This window comes from Diabrotica undecimpunctata, chromosome 8 (genome assembly GCF_040954645.1).
Source record: "Diabrotica undecimpunctata isolate CICGRU chromosome 8, icDiaUnde3, whole genome shotgun sequence".
Classification (NCBI taxonomy): domain Eukaryota; kingdom Metazoa; phylum Arthropoda; class Insecta; order Coleoptera; family Chrysomelidae; genus Diabrotica; species Diabrotica undecimpunctata.
Window position 1 is genome coordinate 73,013,684 of NC_092810.1, and position 20,431 is coordinate 73,034,114.

The window sequence follows — 20,431 nt, forward strand, 5'->3', positions numbered from 1 at the left end:
AAGAAGGAAAAGACTATCGTTGCTAAGGAACATCCGACAATGGACAGGGCTAAATTTTGAACACCTAATAAGAACAGCTAAAGACAGTGAAAAGTTTGCAATTATAGTCCCCAACCGCCATTAAGCAGAGGGCACTTTAAGAAGAAGAAGAATACGGTGTCAAGTTACGTAGACACACTGTATAATATATGTATTAATTGTCAATATGAATGAATTAGATACAATTAAATTATCAGAAGATTTTTGTTATCAAGTAACAAAAACTAAATTTGTTTAATTTATTAATGTTTAGATTTTGATAACGATTTCCGAAGTGGAATTTGAAGAACGAACCTAACACGAAAAAAAAGGACTAGATCCTTCTAACAATAGTATCAGCAATATTGTTACCAGTAATTTGTTTATGTTCCAGCACTAAAGTTACTTTGTTGTGCTTCGCCTATTACTTAAGGGAAGTTTGCAGTTCCAAGTTGCTACTTATTCACAATTTAAATAAATAAATTAAATTAAAATATTATATTAGTACTGCTACTAAAACTCTTTGTCCATGTTTGGCGCATTATACAATATTCCGACTTCTTCATAAGTTTTTAATCCCTTCAGTGATATAAGTGGGGGCATCTCTTATGACTTATCAATAGAGATATTTATTTTTGCATTTGCTAATCTGTTATACAGTTGATATAATAATATATTAAATTTTTTCTTTAATTTAGCTAACTAAATATAGCAACGGAATTTGTTCTATTGTTCTATTGCATAAGTGCAGCTTAATATTCTCTTGGTTAAAAATTATTGATATATCGCTACTTTGTACTATATTGACCAACTACTCTGGTTTTAACTTGAAAAAGAGATAAAAATATTTGTTTTGAAAAATTAACTCAGGTGCTATGTGATAAGAGGAAGCTTGAGTAATAATCCTACTTAAAACCTTTCGGATATTGGAATATCTTACGAGTCTCATTATTAGTGCTATTGTATGTTAATATCAATTGGTGCGTACATTAACACTTGACTTAAGTATTTTTTTACTTATAAAACCGAAGTTTAGTACTTCACTTTCTTAATGTTTTATTCTCTTTGCCATTGATTGTAAGTAAAATATTGTACACAAGATGAAATTCGTTATATTCTTCGCTTGTCTTGGTAAGTCTTAATAGCAGATTATAAAAAGTTTATATATTTAACTTATGACATAAGTTATAATAAATTGTATTACCTAAAGCGTTCTGATCTGGACAAACTGATTTTTAAAACTCTGTGTTAAGCCGGAGACACACATGCCTGTTACTAGCACAATGACATACCAGTACCTAGCAAGCACCAGCTACTGTCCCCAAACTGGCAAGTGTGTACGTTAATGGTAGTTCCTGGCATGCTAGCTAATCGCGAATAATTTAATTTTTCTTGCCAGTAGCATGCCGTAGGATGCAAGGCACACGCGTGGGGAGCTTCACTGGTATGAATGAAGGCGTGCTACCGCTACGGGCATGTCAGTAGCTTGCAGACAAATGTCAGATTTGTTGTATTGGCGGTAAAAATTAATCGTTTTATTTTTAAATTTGTTATATATATATATATATATATATATATATATATATATATATATATATATAACACAAATATATATATATATATTCAGGGATTCTACAGTATTCACTGCCTTCCCCCGCCCCTCGCTCAACCGTTTCCATCTCTTTCTGTTGTCCCATTCTCCATCGTTTAGTCCTCTCTTACTGATGTCGTCGTCTAATTCGTTCCTCCAGGATTTTCGGGGTCGCCCTCTTTTCCTCCTTCCTATGGGGCTCCATTCGGTTATTCTCTTTATCCATCTGCTGTCGCTAGTTCTTCTTACATGTCCATACCACTTTAGTCTTTTTTGTTCTATATATGTTAGTATGTCTGTTTCTATTGACGTTCTTTGCTTTATTTCGTCATTAATTCTCCTATCCATTCTTGTTACTCTGCAGCATCTTCGCAGGCATTCCATCTCTGTTGCTACTATCTTACTACTTTTTTTCTTGTTTATGATATAATTTTCAGTCTCATATGTCATAATACTTCGCACTAATGTTTTATAAATCTGTGTTTTTGTCTTCATATTTAGGTGTCTATCCCACCATACTGAGTTAAGTTGTCGGATTGCTGTTCTTGTTTGTCTTAATCTTTGTGTAATTTCTTCTTCTGTTGTTGCCTTTTTCGTGATTATAAACTCCAAGTATTTGAATTTATCCTTTCCTTTGATTGTTACGTTGTCATCAATCTGTAGATCTTCTATGTCTATTTCACTTGTACATAGGTAGTCTCTTTTTGCGAGGTTAATATTTAGGCCAGCCTTGGTATATTCTTCTTGTAGTTTCTTCATCATGTAGCTGAGGTCGTCTTGGTCTTGTGCAATCACTACTTGATCTGTTGCAAAGCTTAACGTATATAGGTATTCGTTCCGTACCGTTACTCCCATGCCTTCGCATTTTCTTTTCCATGTAGTCAAGGTTTTCTCTAAGTATATTTTGAATAGAGTTGGAGATGTGGAACAACCCTGCAGGAACCCTTTTGTTGTGGTGAAGTCTCCTATGATTCTTCTTAAACTTGTTAATTTAAAAAGTGTTTCGTTGGGGTAATAAAAAAACCATCAAATTTATTGCTATATATCTTTGCTATTTATGACTACCTTTGTCTTTGGAATTCTAAATTATCTTTATATAAACATAAAATAGCCCATGACAATGCTTACTATTGTAAGAAAACAATTCAAGAGGAAATATAAAGGAGATAAAGGCCAAAATAAAAAATTGGTTTAAGATTTTCTCGACTACCAATCCAAATTCTCATTAAAATTTTTCTCTTTTTTGAATTCCGCTTCGGATTCATTATTAAATTTCTAACAATATCTGTGATCATCAGCAATATTTGCTTGTTGAATTCATTTCGAATACCTTCCATGGATCCCCTTTTTTTTGTTGGGAACACAAAAATTGTTAATTACACAACAAATACTGTAGTTTCAGATGAAAACCGCTCTATCGTTTACTATCACTGGCATGCGTAAAAATCTACCCTGCTTTTTCGCCTTGCCAGTGGTATAGACAAGCGAGCTACTGGCATGCCAATTACTAGCAAATGTGTTTTGTGTTTGTTTTTACTAGCCTATGCCAGCAACTGGCATGCCAGCTACTTTCCCAATTTACTGACATGTGTGTACCCGGCTATAGGTAGTATGATTAATTGTTGGCTGTTATCGAAATTCGAAAAAAGGGAACGTCTACTACTAGATCTAATGCTAACTCAATCTTTACATTACAGTATACATTATCCAGCTATTCGAAATACTTTTTAATTACTGTTTAGATTCCACGTAACCAGTCAAAAGTGTTAAAGTCTATATACCTACCTCGATATGATCTGCTTAAAAATTTTATTTTTTCCTCATTAATTTTAATATTTACTAAGTATTGGGAGGTCTTGAGCACAGATGTTGTAATATGTACCACGGATGATAGTAAAGTATCCAAAAAGGGCATGTTCCTTTAAGCTATGGACACGATGGCGCCGGCAACAGATTTAATCCTTACAGTACGATAATTATCAGGTGCTTACTTACACCTGTAATCTAATTAATAAGGTGCATATAACAATAATAAAAAATGTTTTATACTTAGTAAATGTAAGTGTATATTCTTGGAATATATTCTTATATATTTTTTTCATTTTTACTTACTACTTTACTTTTAAAAGACAGTTAAGATTTGATTTCACGTACAGGGCGCTTACGCATCCAACTCTAATATGCCTTCGTATAGATGCAATATAGCGACATCTGATAATAAAATCGTGGACTAATTTTCGAAACCAAATTCAGAATTTCGCTTTAATCTGTGCCTTCCAAGAATTGCAAGGCAAAACAGACGTTGATAAAGATGTTATGAGAGACATGGGGAATCTAAAAATTGCATTCCACAACATATCTCCTCAACTAAGCAAAATTAAGAAGATAAGAAAATAGTTTAACAGAAGAACTTGTCTTATAACTTTGTAAAGCAAACCAGTGTGCCAGACTCCATCGAAAGCTGAAAAAACATCAAAAAAGGGGCTTAACAATATTTTTCTTCTAGAGCTCCATTAATATACTATTTAAAGACGCAGTGAATTTTGCTCTATGGTGGCATAAAATTCAAATTGGTGGTTGTGTATCATTTGGCATTTCGAGTGAATCAGTTGTAATTTATCCAGCAGGAGCTTTTTAAAAACCTTTAGACATTATTTGCAGTAGACTAATAGGTCCCATATGACTTAATGTCTTCCGTAGGCTTGCCTGGTTTAGTATTTACGATAATTTGTGTAATTATTCTCAATAATCTTAAAAGTGCGTTTAATATCTGCGTTAAGTAACGTATCTCTTTTTTTGAAGAGTTTTTCAAGAAGAAACTTTTTCGGGTTCAAGTCTGTATTTATTTTCTAATGAACTTATTTAGCAGTAATTTTTTTTGGGGATATATCAAGTCTCCATATTAAGTTGATATGGAGACTCTTAAATAATTGGATCTCTTTAACAATAACAATTTTGCTGTCGGATTTTCCCTATTGCTTTTGACCTAAGGTGCATTATTCAATTGAATAAGAGGGTTTAGTACTTGAGATTTTTTTTGCATTGTTGTAATAAATTTTTGTACAGCTTCATCATTATTACTATTACTTTTCAGAAGTATTTTTATATCAAAATTAATCGGAACCAAGAACATCCTGAAATTTGTCCCAATTCGTTCCAATTCGTGTATTTATTACTTAAGAATGGCGGGTGTTTATCAAAGACTATATGTAATGCTATAAGATTGTGCTACTTGAAGTTCGGATGAAATTTCCTTATTAACACAAAAATTGACCGTATCTGGAATTTTGTTTGTATCGGTTGGCCAGTATATCGGTTCACCTGTTGATATATATCTAAGATTGTTGCTTTTAATTTACTTATACAGTAGTTAATAATATGGATCTTAGGTAGATGTCGTTCGCATCATAATTACCACCTGTAATAAATGTTAACTTACTCCAGTAGTTATTTGGATATAGTATTTCCTAAATTCATCTAGTTGGTAGTGTCTTAGTGATGATCTAATTATAGTTGCAGTTCCTTGATGGCTAGATTTTTGGTATTATATATCAGGTAGTTGGGAATTTTAAAAAATTTCGGTTTGTATAATCTGTTTCATATATTAACATTATGTCGATTTTGTGAATTGATATAAATGTTATTACCTCTGCTGTGTGCTGTGTTAATTCATTGGTAACCCTAATGGCTTCTTCTTGTTTTTGTAGTGCCTATCCATCTCGGATGTTGGCAACCGTTATGACAATTTGTATTTTGCACACTGATGCTCTGAAAAGATTTGTGGTTGTTGTGTTAAACCACAAATCGTTTTCGATCTGGGCCTCGTTTTCATTCTACTTTTACTTGTAAGATTAGTTGCAGCAATCTTCCTTTTATTTTTCCTATATTAAATGTAATAGTTAATATTTATCCGTTCTCATTACATGGCTGCATTATTAACGTTTCCTTGTTTCAGTAATTGTCATAAATTCATAGTCCTTTCTCATTATTTTTATTATGAAAGATATAGATTCAAACTCAAACACTCGGGAGAGATCACAAATCACAATCACTGTGTTATGTCTTACACTGTTTCTCATTAACGTAGACTATATAATGAGAAAGGAAACGGATGATCGGACGGATGGAAAGAAAATTGAAAAGTGGATAAATTCACATATTTGGGATCAATTTTATAAAGTAAAGGAGGGCGCATGAAGGATATACAAAGAAAATACACTCCATGCAGACCGTACCTTTAACGCACACTAACAAGTAACATATTGAAAACAAAAATTAAAATTTTTAATAGCTGCATATCCATATGAAATTTTGATTAATAATAGAATTATTATATCGATTATTGTAAACTTGGCGAATAGATTTAGTGTCCACAGTCATATAAACTCAAACAAACAACAATATGTCGATTATTTTACTTATTTATGTAAAATAAAAATTACATCTATTTTATTGTAGGTATTGCATTATCAGCAACACTTCCAACTACAGAACCAACACCAGACCCGTAAGTAAAATAAATTAAGCATTGTGTTATATTTGAGACATAATACAGCTCGATCTAAAAACGCTTTTATCAGGACATTATCTAAAACGAGTGGATTGGCTCTATAATAATGTAAAAATATTCTCAGAACTGTTTTTCCCACATGAAGTTTGGTTTTATTTTTGTGAATATGTTAATACATGTAATACATATGTATATGTATATGACATAGTCATCATCTGCATCTCCCCAACTTTATTTATTAATCAATTATATTCAAAATATATAATATATTCAAAATATATAAACAATTCAATAATTTTAACATTTATCTAAATGTGATCATTTACAAAATTTATATTATTTTATATAAAATTCAGAATAATCCATTTAAAACAATTAATTTTTTTTATTCTCACTATACGAAGTCTCTTGTTTATTTGAAAATAGTTTATAAATGTGAAGCTAGACTCTGCTCACATTTATCATTCAAAACGTTTTCGTATCTTTCGGCATATACCTAGGGAATATAAGTTAATCAAGTATTATAAACCACTCGCTAGAACCTTAATAATATTTTATTAAATTGAGTTTTTAAATTCAATAAAAGTCGTATTAAAATCTATTTGTATCTTTTTAGAGATAACTTAGTCTGTGGAGTTTGTTTTATGCTTGGGAATATTATTGAAGGTTTCAAGGAGGAACGTATTTCTAAGGTAAGAACTAATCAATAACTAACTTTTTTTTTATCATAAAATTGTTTCTTACAAAAATTTCAGTACATTAGTTATTGAAATTTTTCAAAAAGGAAGTTATATCTTTTATTTGATATTCTTTTCTATCTTTCATTACTCCATGATACGCATTCCAGGATTCTAGAACTCTGTATCAGCTTATGTTTTTTGAGTCACTTGGTAGTCACCAAAAATTAAGTGTTTGCAGCCTGCAATCTAATGTCTCGCAGTCATGCAAGATAAATGATTGACTGTTTCAGGTTCTCTGCTATAGACTCTGTAGCTTAAGTCTCTATGAAATAGTGCCATTGTATTCAGGTGTCCCTTGACTGGCACATGTCCAGTAAGGAAGCCTATTCTGACTTTGAGCTGAGCTTGTTTTCCGCAGAACTTCAGCCGTATTGGCACATGCCAGTCCAATATACATGTGTTTGACAGGGTATATTTTCCCCGTGAGAGTTGTGCTGCCTTCGGATCCAGGCTTTTTTCCGATCGCGGACGATGCTTTTTGGCACTCCCACGGCCAGCTCACGACTGAACTATTTTATAGCTGACGCTCTTCTGGTAAATGCATCAGCTCTTTCATTGTAATATATTCTCCGTGACCTGGAACCGACACCAGTGTGACACTATTATGTTACGCCAGTCTGTCGAGCTCCCCTCGGCATTCCTACACTAGCCTAGAGTCCACCTTTGAGGTTATGAGTGCCCCCATGTCTGCTTAGTTATTTCTGCACATATTGATTCACTTTATTCCGAAAGTTCTCATGTTAAATTTCTCTTGATTTCTCTTGCACACAACAAGATTGAAAAAATCTCTGCTTAAAATATAGAGATATATTCTCCTAGTGAAATACAAATGTCTAAATTTCCACCACTACCGAATATTCCTGCACCACAACCTTCTGCAATTTTTGGATCAGTCTGTATACCAGGTATAACCCTGCAGTTCAGGTCCAGTGTTTTCTCTGCCCCATCCCTCTCGTGAGCAAATGTACTTTAGGTCTATATCTGGGTGTTATATCATCAGAATAATACATTCGGTATCACTAGATGGTGACACACCTGATAATTTTCTGTATTTTTAATGAAATATGATAATAATGATAATTTGATAATAATTCTTTATGAGAATTATTACAATAGTAATCGGTTTGTAGATTATTTTCTATATAATAGACTTTCGTATCATAATTCTATATCAAATAGCACGTGCATCATTAATTAAACTTACAGTTCTTATGTTGTCTGGATATAAGGTTATAGCTACGCCTAATTATTCTTCGGTATGTAAGGTTTTAACCACGTGGGTTATACCATTTTGAAATTTACTATTTACTTAGGAACGTAAGGAGGTCAACCTTAGTTAAAGTATCTCCTCTTCACCAGCACAAAATCAATCATGGATATCCCTACCCTGGCTAACTCTTCTCAGAGGTAGTTCGGCTAATCCCTAAGACAAACAATGGTAGCAAGAACGATTACAAGGGAAATTAAAACATAACACAAAATTTAAACAAACATTTTATTTAAATGAAACTAAACAATCTAGTATTTAAAATAACATTTAAACAGATATTTTTAATTTATTTTAAAATTTTTTAAATAAAATTAATATTATTTAAATATTTTAATTGAAAAATTCAAATAAAAGTAAAATAAATAAAAAATAAATAAAGAAGACGAAAAATATCCTGGCTTAAGAACCTGAGGGAGTGGTTTAAGCGCAGTAGTTTAGAAATTTTTCGAGCGGCGGTTAACAGGGTCCACATAGCCATGATGATTTCCAACCTTCGATACAAGATGAAACTTTAAGAATAAGAAAAATCATCATTATCTCTATAGTAATTGTCTGTATAATAGTTTTCCTTAAGGTTTAAATTCAGTTAGTTGGGAGAATATTATTCCTTCTAAGGGTTTGATTATTTTGATAGCTTTAAGGTCCACCATTATACTGGATTACCAGGTGGCCAGGAGAAAAAATTTTATTTGTGTATTGGTAACAATATTCCAATCGGTTTTAAGGTGGTTACGATACGTAAGTCTCTTGAACGTCTCTTAACACATTAGTTGTTATTTAAAATAGATATAGAATTATACAGTGATGAGTGCCTTAAGAACCGGCAAAATAACGCAAAAGATAGAAAATATAATACGTTGTGAAATAAAAAGAGATGAAAGTAGTAGAGGTGGGAAAGTAGATGAGATGGGTAGAAACCTATAATTAACATTATAAATCGATAGTCTCACACCTTTAGACGTTAGCTTCGAGCTAAATCATCTCGGTCATAATTATTATGTGTAACGTATGTGTGACGTATTTCCATTTTATAATTTCACATAAAGTAAAAACTGATTGACCACAATAAAGCAAAAATGTGAATAAAATAATTTAATTAATAGTAATTATTTAATCTAAAGTTTTAAATTATTAATCAAGAATAATTTCTACTATGATGTGAGGATTTCATACACTCTTGTCACGGAGTAATCACTATCCTTCGTGGATTAGTGGTAAGAACTGGACACAGACGTCGCAGATTAGAGTTCAAAACCCACATGTGGTTTTTTTTTTTTTTTTTTTTTAATAATTTGAAATTATGCAGAGATCGTTTTGCTTAAGTAAAAATTCTACAAAATTAAAAAAAATATTGTAAATAAACGTATTTACAATCTGTTCAAATAAGCCTTCATTAGCAGCAGAACAATAACCCAAACTGACATTAAAGAAATATAAAAGTTTGATGGATCAGAGTTCAAGTCACGATGTTCTCATGCAGGCCCTCAGGGTTCAAATCCCACATGAAGGTTTTACTTTTTAAAAATTTGAAATTATGCAGATATTATATCGTTTTGCTTTAAATCACTAGACATTTATTTTAGTTTTTATTAGAAGTGTTTATAGTAAAACATGAATATCTTATTGAAAAAACAATGTCATACTTTCGAAAATAAAGTAATAATTCTTCAAACATAAAAGAACGTTCTAAATAAATGTACTTCCAAAAATATTTAAATAGGTAGAAATTCTATAAAAATAAAAAAAATTATTCTAATGAAATGTATTTACAATAAATGTTCGAATAAGCCTCCATTAGCAGCAGAACAATAACCCAATCTATTATAAAAGTTTCGTCTAACTTAGTTAATGTTTCTGGACTAATACCTCTCATCGAATCAGAGATCTTTTCTCTTAATTCTTGGAGAGAATTAGGCCTATCGTCTTCAATTCCATATAGCTTGGACTTGATATATCCCCACATAAAAAAATCACAAGGTGCAAGATCAGGTGATCTTGCAGGCCAAAAAATATCTCCGTGGCCACTAATCAATCGATTAGGAAAAGTCGCACTGAGATATTCACTGACGATGCGAGAATTATGTGCGGGACAACCATCGTGTTGAAACCATATGGAATCGAAAGGTATTGGTAAATTACGAAGGGCTGGGACAATTTGATTTTGCAGAAGTTCCAAGTATTTCCGCCCAGTCAACATACCGTCTATGAAAAATGGACCAATGACATGATTCCCTATTATGCCTCCCCAAACATTTACTTTTCGAGGACGCTGGATACGAGCGACATAAATCTGACGAGGATTTCCTCGAGACCAATACCGAGCATTCATTGAATTGTGACGGCCCCGACAAAATTCTAAACGTCTATATTGATCCCCAGGGAATTATTCGTTGGATTTATGAAGTTTATAGGGACGGTATCCATGTCTTTTCAAAATTTTACCTACTCTAAATCTTGAAATTCCATATTGTTCTCCGAGACGAGATGTTGATTGGGTAGGATTTTGCTCAATACTTGCACAAATTAAAGTGTCCCTTAGTTCCAAATCTGGATTTACCTCCCTTCGTCTACGAACTCCTCTTGGAGTCAACACTGATCCATAAGTAAAAAAATTACGTATAATAGACTGAATTGTTGATCGTGCTGGAGCCGGCGTATTTGGAAACATATTTACAAATTGTTGTCTAATCATGTTGTCTGATAATCCATTCACATGCCAGACAACAATTTGCACTTTTTCTTCGACCGTTAAAACCATTTTCACGAATTGTTTTTTCAATAAAAAGTTTCTGTTTACCGTGCAAAAACACTTCTCGGTATGTTATTATTTTTGATGGCTGGATGATTTGGTTAGCTGTAAAGCAGGCAGCTGTTCGCGCGCATCCATTACAATGTTGTTAATTGTTTTGAAAATCATTACCTGTACAGAGGAATTTATATTAACACTGAGAATTTAGTGATGGATTTGGCATTAAACAGTCTTAACCGGATTATTTTGCAATCACAACTGAAGACTGTAAAACTGAAATTGAATTTGAATTATTTTATATTTCTATTTTTTAACATCGGAATAAGAATAAATTGTAAATAATGAGTTTTTCGAAAACTTTTTACCTAATATGTATCATATTTTCTAATTTTTTGACTGAATGAAACAAAAATTTTATCCTTGGTGTGAATTGAACCTCCAATCTTCTTGTCACTAGACCACGTCTCTAACCATTACGCCAATTCTCCACACAATAAATATTTTCGGATTGAACATACCTACCTTTAGTTTAATCAAATATTTCAGTTAAGTTATTTTTATTATTAAATAAACTTAAAGATTTATAATTTAAAATCGCTAATAATTAATGTTTTTTACTATAATATATCTTAATTTATTCAATCATTTATTCTATCATCAGAAATTATTGAAATAAAATATTTTCGAGGTCCGTATAATTATGACTGAAGTGAAATAGCCACGTCAAAAACTAGCTTTATCTCATACTATCTCACAACTTAATCTGTCTTCTATCCTTTCCGCTATTTTGCTGGGTGGTAAGGCACTCATCACTGTATAATACTCTTTTTTAAACAGTTCTAACCAACAGTGGTGGCTACTGTTATTTCAATTAACTCCTTTCTTTATATGGTTATGAAAGTTGGTTTATTTTCTACATTTAATATGTTTAAATCATATTCCACAATATACTGTAGAACTACGTTTGCTTTTAAAAAGTACTACTAAACTATTCACCTAATGCTTGTATAAGAATATTAATTTTTTCAACTATCTTTAAATTAAGACGTACTAGTACGTATAAGTTTATTATTGATGCATGTAATTATAATTTTTGATTTTATGTTTCAGGAAATAGCAACAGAGCAAAGAGATTTTGTATGTGAAATAGTGTTTGAAACTGATGAAGCGAAGCAAATATGCTTAGACTCATTTGTAGAGGAGGTTGATTTCTTTTATGAAGTTGATAGTGCCACAGTAAGAGAAACATGCATCAAAATGAAAAAGTGTGAAGCTAATGGAAATCATTAATTTTATTATTTTTCTAAATAAAGATATATTTTTATTTATATTAGTTTTTATTAACTTTGTGTAATGTAAAATCAATCTGGAACACAAATTCTGAAATATAAATGGCAACAGATAATACGAGAGAATAATAAGAGTAAAACAGAAACAGAAAACGAAAAAAAAAAACGTATATCCATGGAAGGCAACCGTATATACGTATTTCTGACTATTGTTCGTCTTCAGTACGGTACAGCCAAGTAAGAAAAGGAGCATGTAAACTTGGGAAAGGATCATTACAAGAGCAATGCGACCAATTTGTGGCATTAGAGTTAGAAGACCCTGATGGTTTCCAGGACAACAACTAACAATAACCACGGAGGAAGCTACAGCTACCTAGGGAAAGGAATGCCACACGTTGAAACGTTTAAAACAAATGGACAATGATAATACGAGTGAATAATAAGAGTAAAATGTTTGCATGTCTCGCAAAACAGAAAACCAAAAAAAGTATATCGATGGAAGGCAACCGTATATAGATGCCACAAGAAAATAGCTTCAGTGTAATGTCTATGTGACTTCGCGACTCACCTCTTTGAATAAAATCCATTGATTCCATATTCTCTTTTGTAATTTGTTGGGGTCCCTCAAAATATTGGATTTGACGTTTACATCACTAGCGATTGTTTTGACCTCGACAGGATTTTCACCGGCGCTTCTTAATTTCGAAAGAGAATTAGTCGCATCAGATGCAGCCAAATGTAAAGATATATAAGAGTACGCGGAAAACTTAAAAATATATAAGAAGCATTAAGGGACCTGGAAAAAGTACACATGGAACATGCCTTTGAAGACCAGAAGAAGCATTACAATCTAAGGCGAAGAGTCTGGCGTCCACAAGTAGGAGATCAGGTCATGGAAAATGCACACCATCTATTCTCGGCAAGTGAAGCTTTCACTAGTAAGCTAGGGACAAAATATGTATGTCTATACATCAGGTTATATCACCAGTAATGGTAAAACTAAAATTGACGAATAGTAGTAAGCACAAACAGGTAATAGCGCATGTTAAAAATTTGGTTTATGTTACGGCTTTGTAACATATTTCTTTATCATAAAAAGTTCAAGTTTCGTAATTGTCTTTTAAAAACTTTATTATCTCATAAACCATACCATTTTATATATATTCCAAGAAATAGGTACTATTTTATCTTTTTAAAAAACAATATCGTTCTGGACATCTGTCTTATTTTTGGTTCTATTTTACGACTTCTCACTTCACTTCTTTAAGAACAGTGGGTCGTAAACCATTTTATTGCTTTTCGAATTTACAAAACAAGGACAAAAAAGGTAGTGAAAATTCCCCTCGCGTAAAAATCAATATAAAAACTCGTTCTGTCCTCAACTGTTCATAACTATATTGTGCTTCTCAGTACACACATATACATATATGTATATATATATATATATATATATATATATATATATATATATATATATATATATATATATATATATATATATATTACCAGTTAAGATAACTATATAGCTCACTTCGGGAAAAGCCTTGACGCGGTAAGGAGCACTGCCTCTCACTCATGGTAACTACATGTACCAAATTAAAAACCAAAAAATAATACAACGGAACAGAGAAGAAATCCGGGGTAACTAACTATATAACTATATAGCTATACAACTATAGCGAAACCAAAGAAATAAAGAAAAACAGGGAAAAACGCGCTAGATAGCATCGAAGAAAGAATGGAAGAAGATAAATACATAAAATTTGAGCTAGAACTCTTTCTAGGAGAAACAGAGGAACCAGCAAAAATTAAAATATCTACACAAATTGCAAGACACGCAACATTAGTAGGAGCCATATTATATAACAGTGCTTTGGCGTGTATCTTTTTGTATACGGAAGATAGGCAAGGGAGAAAAAAAGTTAGAGGGACAGTGTAGAGGAAAAGACAAAAAAAAAAACAAACAGTATCAAATACAAAAAGGGTATGGTATGGTTGATGAGATAATAAAGTCTTTATAAAAGACAATTAACGAAACTTAAATTTTTTATAATAAAGAAATATGTTACAGAGCCGTAACATAATTCCCCGCCCTGAATGGGGATAAAAGAATTTTTATGTATAAAGGGAAGGAAAGGGGGATAAGCAAGTAAATAGACTCAGTAAGGAGAGACAACACTAGTTCGATGTGTACAACCTTGAGAATCTGCAGCCCATTTAGGGGACAATAATGAGCTTACCTAACATTGGACAATGTGGCTTGCGGTCCGGCGTGGCCTAGGCAACAATATTCATGAGTAATACATTGACAACGTGATAATTAGAGCATAATAATTTTGGAAGTTTTGTTCGTAGGGGGCATGTTAGCGTTTTTTAGACATAAACGGAAGCAGAGAAGCCGTTCTGAATTTATAAAGGGGTTCAGGGTTATTAAGGATTCAATTGTAATCGCTCTGGTTTTTACTTCAAGGATTTCGTTTGAGAATTTTACGGATTAAGTAGCCGTTACCCTCTACACTAGATATATATATATATATATATATATATATATATATATATATATATATATATATATATATGTATATATATATATATATATATATATATATATATATATATATATATATATTGATATGATATAGGAGAAAGAAAGATATTGTTTAAAAAATTAATTTATAAGTTATATACTAGAGAATTTAATAAAAATATATTTATGTGAGGGCATTTTTAATAAATTAGCATATAATAAGTGTAAAAAGTTGTATTTTAATGTTGTAAATATATTTAAGTGAGCCATGTGCATAGGCAACCAACTATACAGTAAATTGACAGACAGAAATTAATCATAATACGAATATAAAGTGGGGTTATAATAATAATGTTAGTTTAAAATGTTTAATTTATATATATTTAATGATTTAAATGTTTATTCTGATCTGAAAAGCCTAAATGTCAACAAAGTATTTAATAGAAAAAATGGAACATGATTTATTGCCAGATGATTCTAGAACAGAAAAAAAGATATAAATACCCGATGATTTGGATTAGAAGGGATCAGTGATGAGTTACAGTTACTGTGAGTCCAGTTTATTATGAAAGTTAGTAGACACATTTAGTTAGTGAAGTAAATTGTTCAGAAAGTTTCAGTCAAGAGTCAGAAAGTTTAGTAAGAAATATGAAAGTTAGTTGGAGTCAGTCAATCAGTTACAAATAGTCCAATTGTTTAATATAGTGAGTTAAATGAAGATTAAAAATTATGCATATATTTTAATGCACATTTATAATTATACACAAATAATTATTGAAGATTATAAAAGTATATTAGAAGAATATTGAATGGATATTGGAAGGAATTAAAATTATATTATGATTGGAGATTAGTATAAATCAACTGATAATAATTGGATATTGGTATATTGAAAAGAAGAATAAATATAAATGCTGTTTGCTGGTTTGCTTGGTCGTGTATAAATGCTGGTGAAGAAAAATATATCTTAAATTGGTAGAAGCTGATAATTGGAAAAAGTAATTTCACAAAAACAAGGATAACCGAAGTACGAAGACATTCAGTGGTGATTAGAATATATATAGTGGAAAACAGTTCATTTAGGCATTCAGTGAAAGAAAGGTACAAAATTTTGTTAATATAATTTAGTTAGTGTCATAACAATTTCAATTTTGAAGATAGTTTGTTTAAATTTAACATTGTCTATAGAATTTAATTAGTTTTATAAGAATATCAATTTACAGATAGTTTATTTTAAATTTACATTGGCTAGGTTAGATATATATGTGTGTTTCATAATAGTTATAATAAAGATAATTTAAAAAAGTACTTACAAACTAATTCTTTGAGAACCGATACCGAGAACGCGATAAAAACCCTATATTATTAAAAATACTCATTGCTCATCATTCAAACAAAAAATACATCATAACAATTTGGCACCCAACGCGGTGGCTCTCTATTTAAAAGAATTAGTTTGGGAAGATAAGTGCTCTCATATAATTAAATTAATTATCAGTAGAAAAAAAAAATTATAGATTTTATTTTTAATTATATTTGAACAAGTAAAGTCTCAAAATGTCTCAAGGAAAGAAAGGTACAAGAAGCAAAAAGAATGAAGAAGATGTGGAAGTAGAAACACAACCTATACAAGAGGAGAGTTTAGTTCAAGTTCCACAAGATACTGCAGAAATGAATCCAGAAAGAGAGGAAAATGTCAATATGGCAGCTTTGATGTCATTAATGATGCAGATGAACAAGACAATGGAAGAGAATTCAAAAGAAATCAAAGAAGACATGAGAAAAATAGAACAAAAAATGTAACAGAATTCAAAAGAAGTTAAAGAAGACATGAAAAAAATGGAACAGAAATTGGAAGAGAATCATAGAAAATTAGAAAAGAAAATAGAAGATAATAATAATAAAATTGTAAAACAAATGGAAAAACAAATGGATAAAAAACTTGAAGCTGCAGAGAAAAAAGTAGCAAATGAAATAAAAAGTATACGGAATGACTACAAGAAAAGGATAGACAATGAGAGGACAGAAGTAAAGAGGATTATTCAAGATAATAAGATAGATATAGAACAGAAAATAGAGTTGCAGAAATGTAACTTAGAAGTAAAAATTAACGAAGACAGGAGAAACGCAGAAGAAAAATTAGAGGATATACAACAAAATATCCAAATAAATAGTAATCAAATAAGAAATGTGGAACAGAGAATAGATGATATTTCACAAATGAGAGACATAGGGAGACCTTACTTAAATTTAACAAATGAGACTGGGATTAAATTCTCTGGTAATATAAAAAATTTGCATCCTAGAGTATACATAAATAGTTTAAAACATAAATTAAGATTTGTGAATAATATTAATGATATTAAAGATTATATTAGAATGACATTCAATGACAATGCAGCAACTTGGTTTGCTAGTATTGAGAATGATTTAGATAATTTTCAAACATTTGAAAATAAATTTTTAAATTATTATTGGGGTGAACTAGAGCAAGCCAAGTTTAGAGAAATTCTATATTTTGGAAAGTATAATCAAAATTTAAAATCAAATATGGTAGATTATGCATTGAAACTGATAACAGTTGCAAAATATTTAGAACCACCACTTAGAGAGGATGAAACAGTCTTAAATGTATCTAGACATTTTGATGCTGATGTTGTGCAAACCGTAACTGTACAAAATATTCAAACAATAGATAGTTTTATTAATTTTATTCAAAGAATACAAAGAGGCAATATGACAAGTAATAATAACAACAGAAAAAACAATAATAACTTTCAATATAATAAAAATGATAATCAACAATATAGACAATCATATAATAATTATAGATATGGGAATAATTTACAAAATTTTAATAATAATAACAGTAATTATAATAGACAACATTTTAATAACAGTACTAATAATAATAGACAAGATTTTAATAATCGAAGAAATACAGAGCGACCTAACTATAACAGACAGGTAAATTGTGTACGAAGGAATAGAAGCTGCGAAGACAGGGAACGAAGTAGTACAAGGCAGGAAAATGTGAGTAGAAGTCATAGTAGGGAAAGACATAGGACATCAGATCCAAGTGGTCAGATACAATCTGACAATTCTAATAATCAAAATTTTGTTCAGTAAACTTTCTGAATTACAAGTTAGGCCATTGCTATTATGAAAAACCTTCTGAATTTATTTCTCTAGATGAAGATAAAATTATTGAATCTATTAATTTAATTTATATAAATGCTTTGGCCAACAATAAAATGATTAAAATTATGATAGATACTGGTTCAGAAAGTACTTTAGTCTCGGAGAATTTTATTTTTAATACATTAAAACTATCAGATATAATAAAGATTCCAAAAATTAAAATTATTGGTGCAAATAATAAGAAGTTGGGTGAAATTGATAAACTAGCCAATTTTAAAATTAATATTCTTAATAAAGAAATTAATATGCAAGGATTTATTGTCAAGGATTTATGTGTTGATATATTAATGGGAAATGATGAATTGGAAAAGAAGAAAGTAAAGATAGATTTTGAAGAAAAAATGGTAACTTTGGAAGGGCAAATCATTAAATTTATGCAGAAAGATGAGGTGGAAGAACGAATAAGAGTTGATAGGATATTATTAAAAGAAAATAATGATGTTTATGAAGAAGAAATGTATTTTGATGATAGGGAAATGTCCCAAAAGAATGTAAAGACTAATTATTGTAGTGAATATTTAAGGAATGGAAATTTTAAGCAGATGGATGCCTACGAGGTGGAGTGCGTAAAATTGGAAGCAAGGAATAATGAGTACATAATGAAGAATAATGTTATTTGTAAAGAAGAAGATATGATGAAAGTTTTAAATTGCCCTGAAGAATATAAATCAATAGTCATTTCCATATTGCAGCAACACAAGGGACTTGTCAATAAAGAAAATAGAATTGCACAAAATTATATCCATAGTATAAAAGTTAAAGAAGAAAAAGATTTTAAAACAAAATCATACCCAATACCATATAAATACAGAGAAGAAGTAAACAAAACAATTAATAATATGTTAGAAGATGGGATCATTGAGAAGGCAGACACACGTTTTATTAACCCCATAGTAGTAGTACGAAAAAGATCAGGTGAAATCAGGTTATGTTTGGATGCAAGGAATATTAACAAGATTACTGAAAAGCAATTCGAAGCACCAATTAGTATAGATGGAATATTAGGAAGAATTACAGGAATGTCATTTTTCACTAAAATCGATTTACAGCATAGTTTCTGGTTAATACCTCTAGAAAGAAAAAGTAGACAGTATACAGGATTTCAGATAGATGGAGTAGTATATCAATTCAAAGTAGTACCATTTGGACTTCAATCATCTTGCAGTGCTCTATGTAGATGTCTTCATGATATTTTGGATCAATATGAACATTTTGTAATTCACTACATTGATGATATATTAATTTTTTCTAAAACGACTGAAGATCATGAGAAACACCTAAAAATTATAATAAATAGATTAGACAAAGTTGGACTAAAAATAAATCAAGAAAAATGTACATTTTTTCAAAAAGAAGTCATATATCTAGGTTATAAACTTAACACTAAGGGAATCGAAATGGATCCAGAACGGACACAAGTCATTCAGGAATATAAAACACCACACAATTTAAGAACTTTAAGAGGATTTATTGGAATAATTAATTATTATAAAAGGATGATACCAGATCTAAGTATAAAAGAACTTCCATTACTTGAACTACTGAGAAAAGGTGTAAAATGGAGATGGGATCAGAGAAGAGAACTAGCATTCCAAGAAATTAAAAACATTTTTCTGTCAAATTTAAAAATATATTATCCTGACTACACACAGCCATTCATATTAAGAACAGATGCATCCATAGAGAGATTATCAGGGGTATTATTAAAATACATGATGGGGTCGAATACCCAATACAATTCATTTCAAGAATTACAAAGCCACATGAAAAGGGTTACTCAGTTTCAGAATTAGAACTAGCAAGTATAATACACTGTGTCACAAAATTAAGATTTTATTTGTTGGGTAATGAATTTACAATAGAAACAGATCACCAAGCTTTAACATCTATATTAAATAACAAATATGGAAACAGTAGAATACATCGGTGGAGTCTAATATTGAGTGAATACTCATTTGAAATCAAATACATTTCTGGAAAATCCAATATAGTGGCAGATGCTTTATCAAGGTTAGAAAATACATCACAAAAAGGGCAGCGAACAATAAAAATTGGATTAAATCAATTAGTAGAAAGTACTGGATTATATTCTAAAGAAGAAATTATAAGAGATCAGATCAATTTGAGTGAAAAACAAAAAGTCCTTAGGAAAGATGGGGTATATTATAAAATAATAAATGGCATAGAAGTATATGTAATAACTAGAACTTTAGCAAAGAAAATATTGAAAAATTTACATAACAATTATATGCATATTGGTTCCAGAAAGCTATGGATGCTATTTAGGGACAATTATTTTGCAAAGAATGACATAAGTATAGCAAAAGAAATTACTACCCAATGCCCAATATGTCAACTAAACAAAGAAAAGAATTTCAAAAACCAGAACACATATAAATCTAATGTTGTATATGAAAAACTAAATACAGTTTCCATGGATTTTATTTCAAATTTAGTTCTCAGTCCAACAGGAAAAAAGCATATACTAGTGATAGTTGATTTATATACAAAATTTATTAAACTATATCCCTGCTCC

The 20,431-nt window shown here is 30.7% G+C and overlaps 1 protein-coding gene across 1 annotated transcript; it reads left to right on the forward strand.

Moving 5' to 3' along the window:
* The first annotated feature begins 994 nt into the window (after nt 1–994).
* On the forward strand, nt 995–12,206 carry LOC140447693 (uncharacterized). The gene is made up of 4 exons (XM_072540492.1): nt 995–1,149; nt 6,068–6,116; nt 6,736–6,811; nt 11,989–12,206. The coding sequence occupies exons 1-4, from the start codon at nt 1,119–1,121 to the stop codon at nt 12,166–12,168; spliced, it is 336 nt and encodes a 111-aa protein (XP_072396593.1). The 5' UTR covers nt 995–1,118; the 3' UTR covers nt 12,169–12,206.
* Nucleotides 12,207–20,431: the final 8,225 nt, after the last annotated feature.

Coding starts and splice junctions, on each gene's coding strand:
- LOC140447693 (XM_072540492.1), top strand. CDS start 1,119: ATGAAATTCGTTATATTCTTCGCTTGTCTTG. Junction 1,150..6,067: donor TATATTCTTCGCTTGTCTTG/GTAAGTCTTAAT, acceptor ATTTTATTGTAG/GTATTGCATTATCAGCAACA. Junction 6,117..6,735: donor ACAGAACCAACACCAGACCC/GTAAGTAAAATA, acceptor GTATCTTTTTAG/AGATAACTTAGTCTGTGGAG.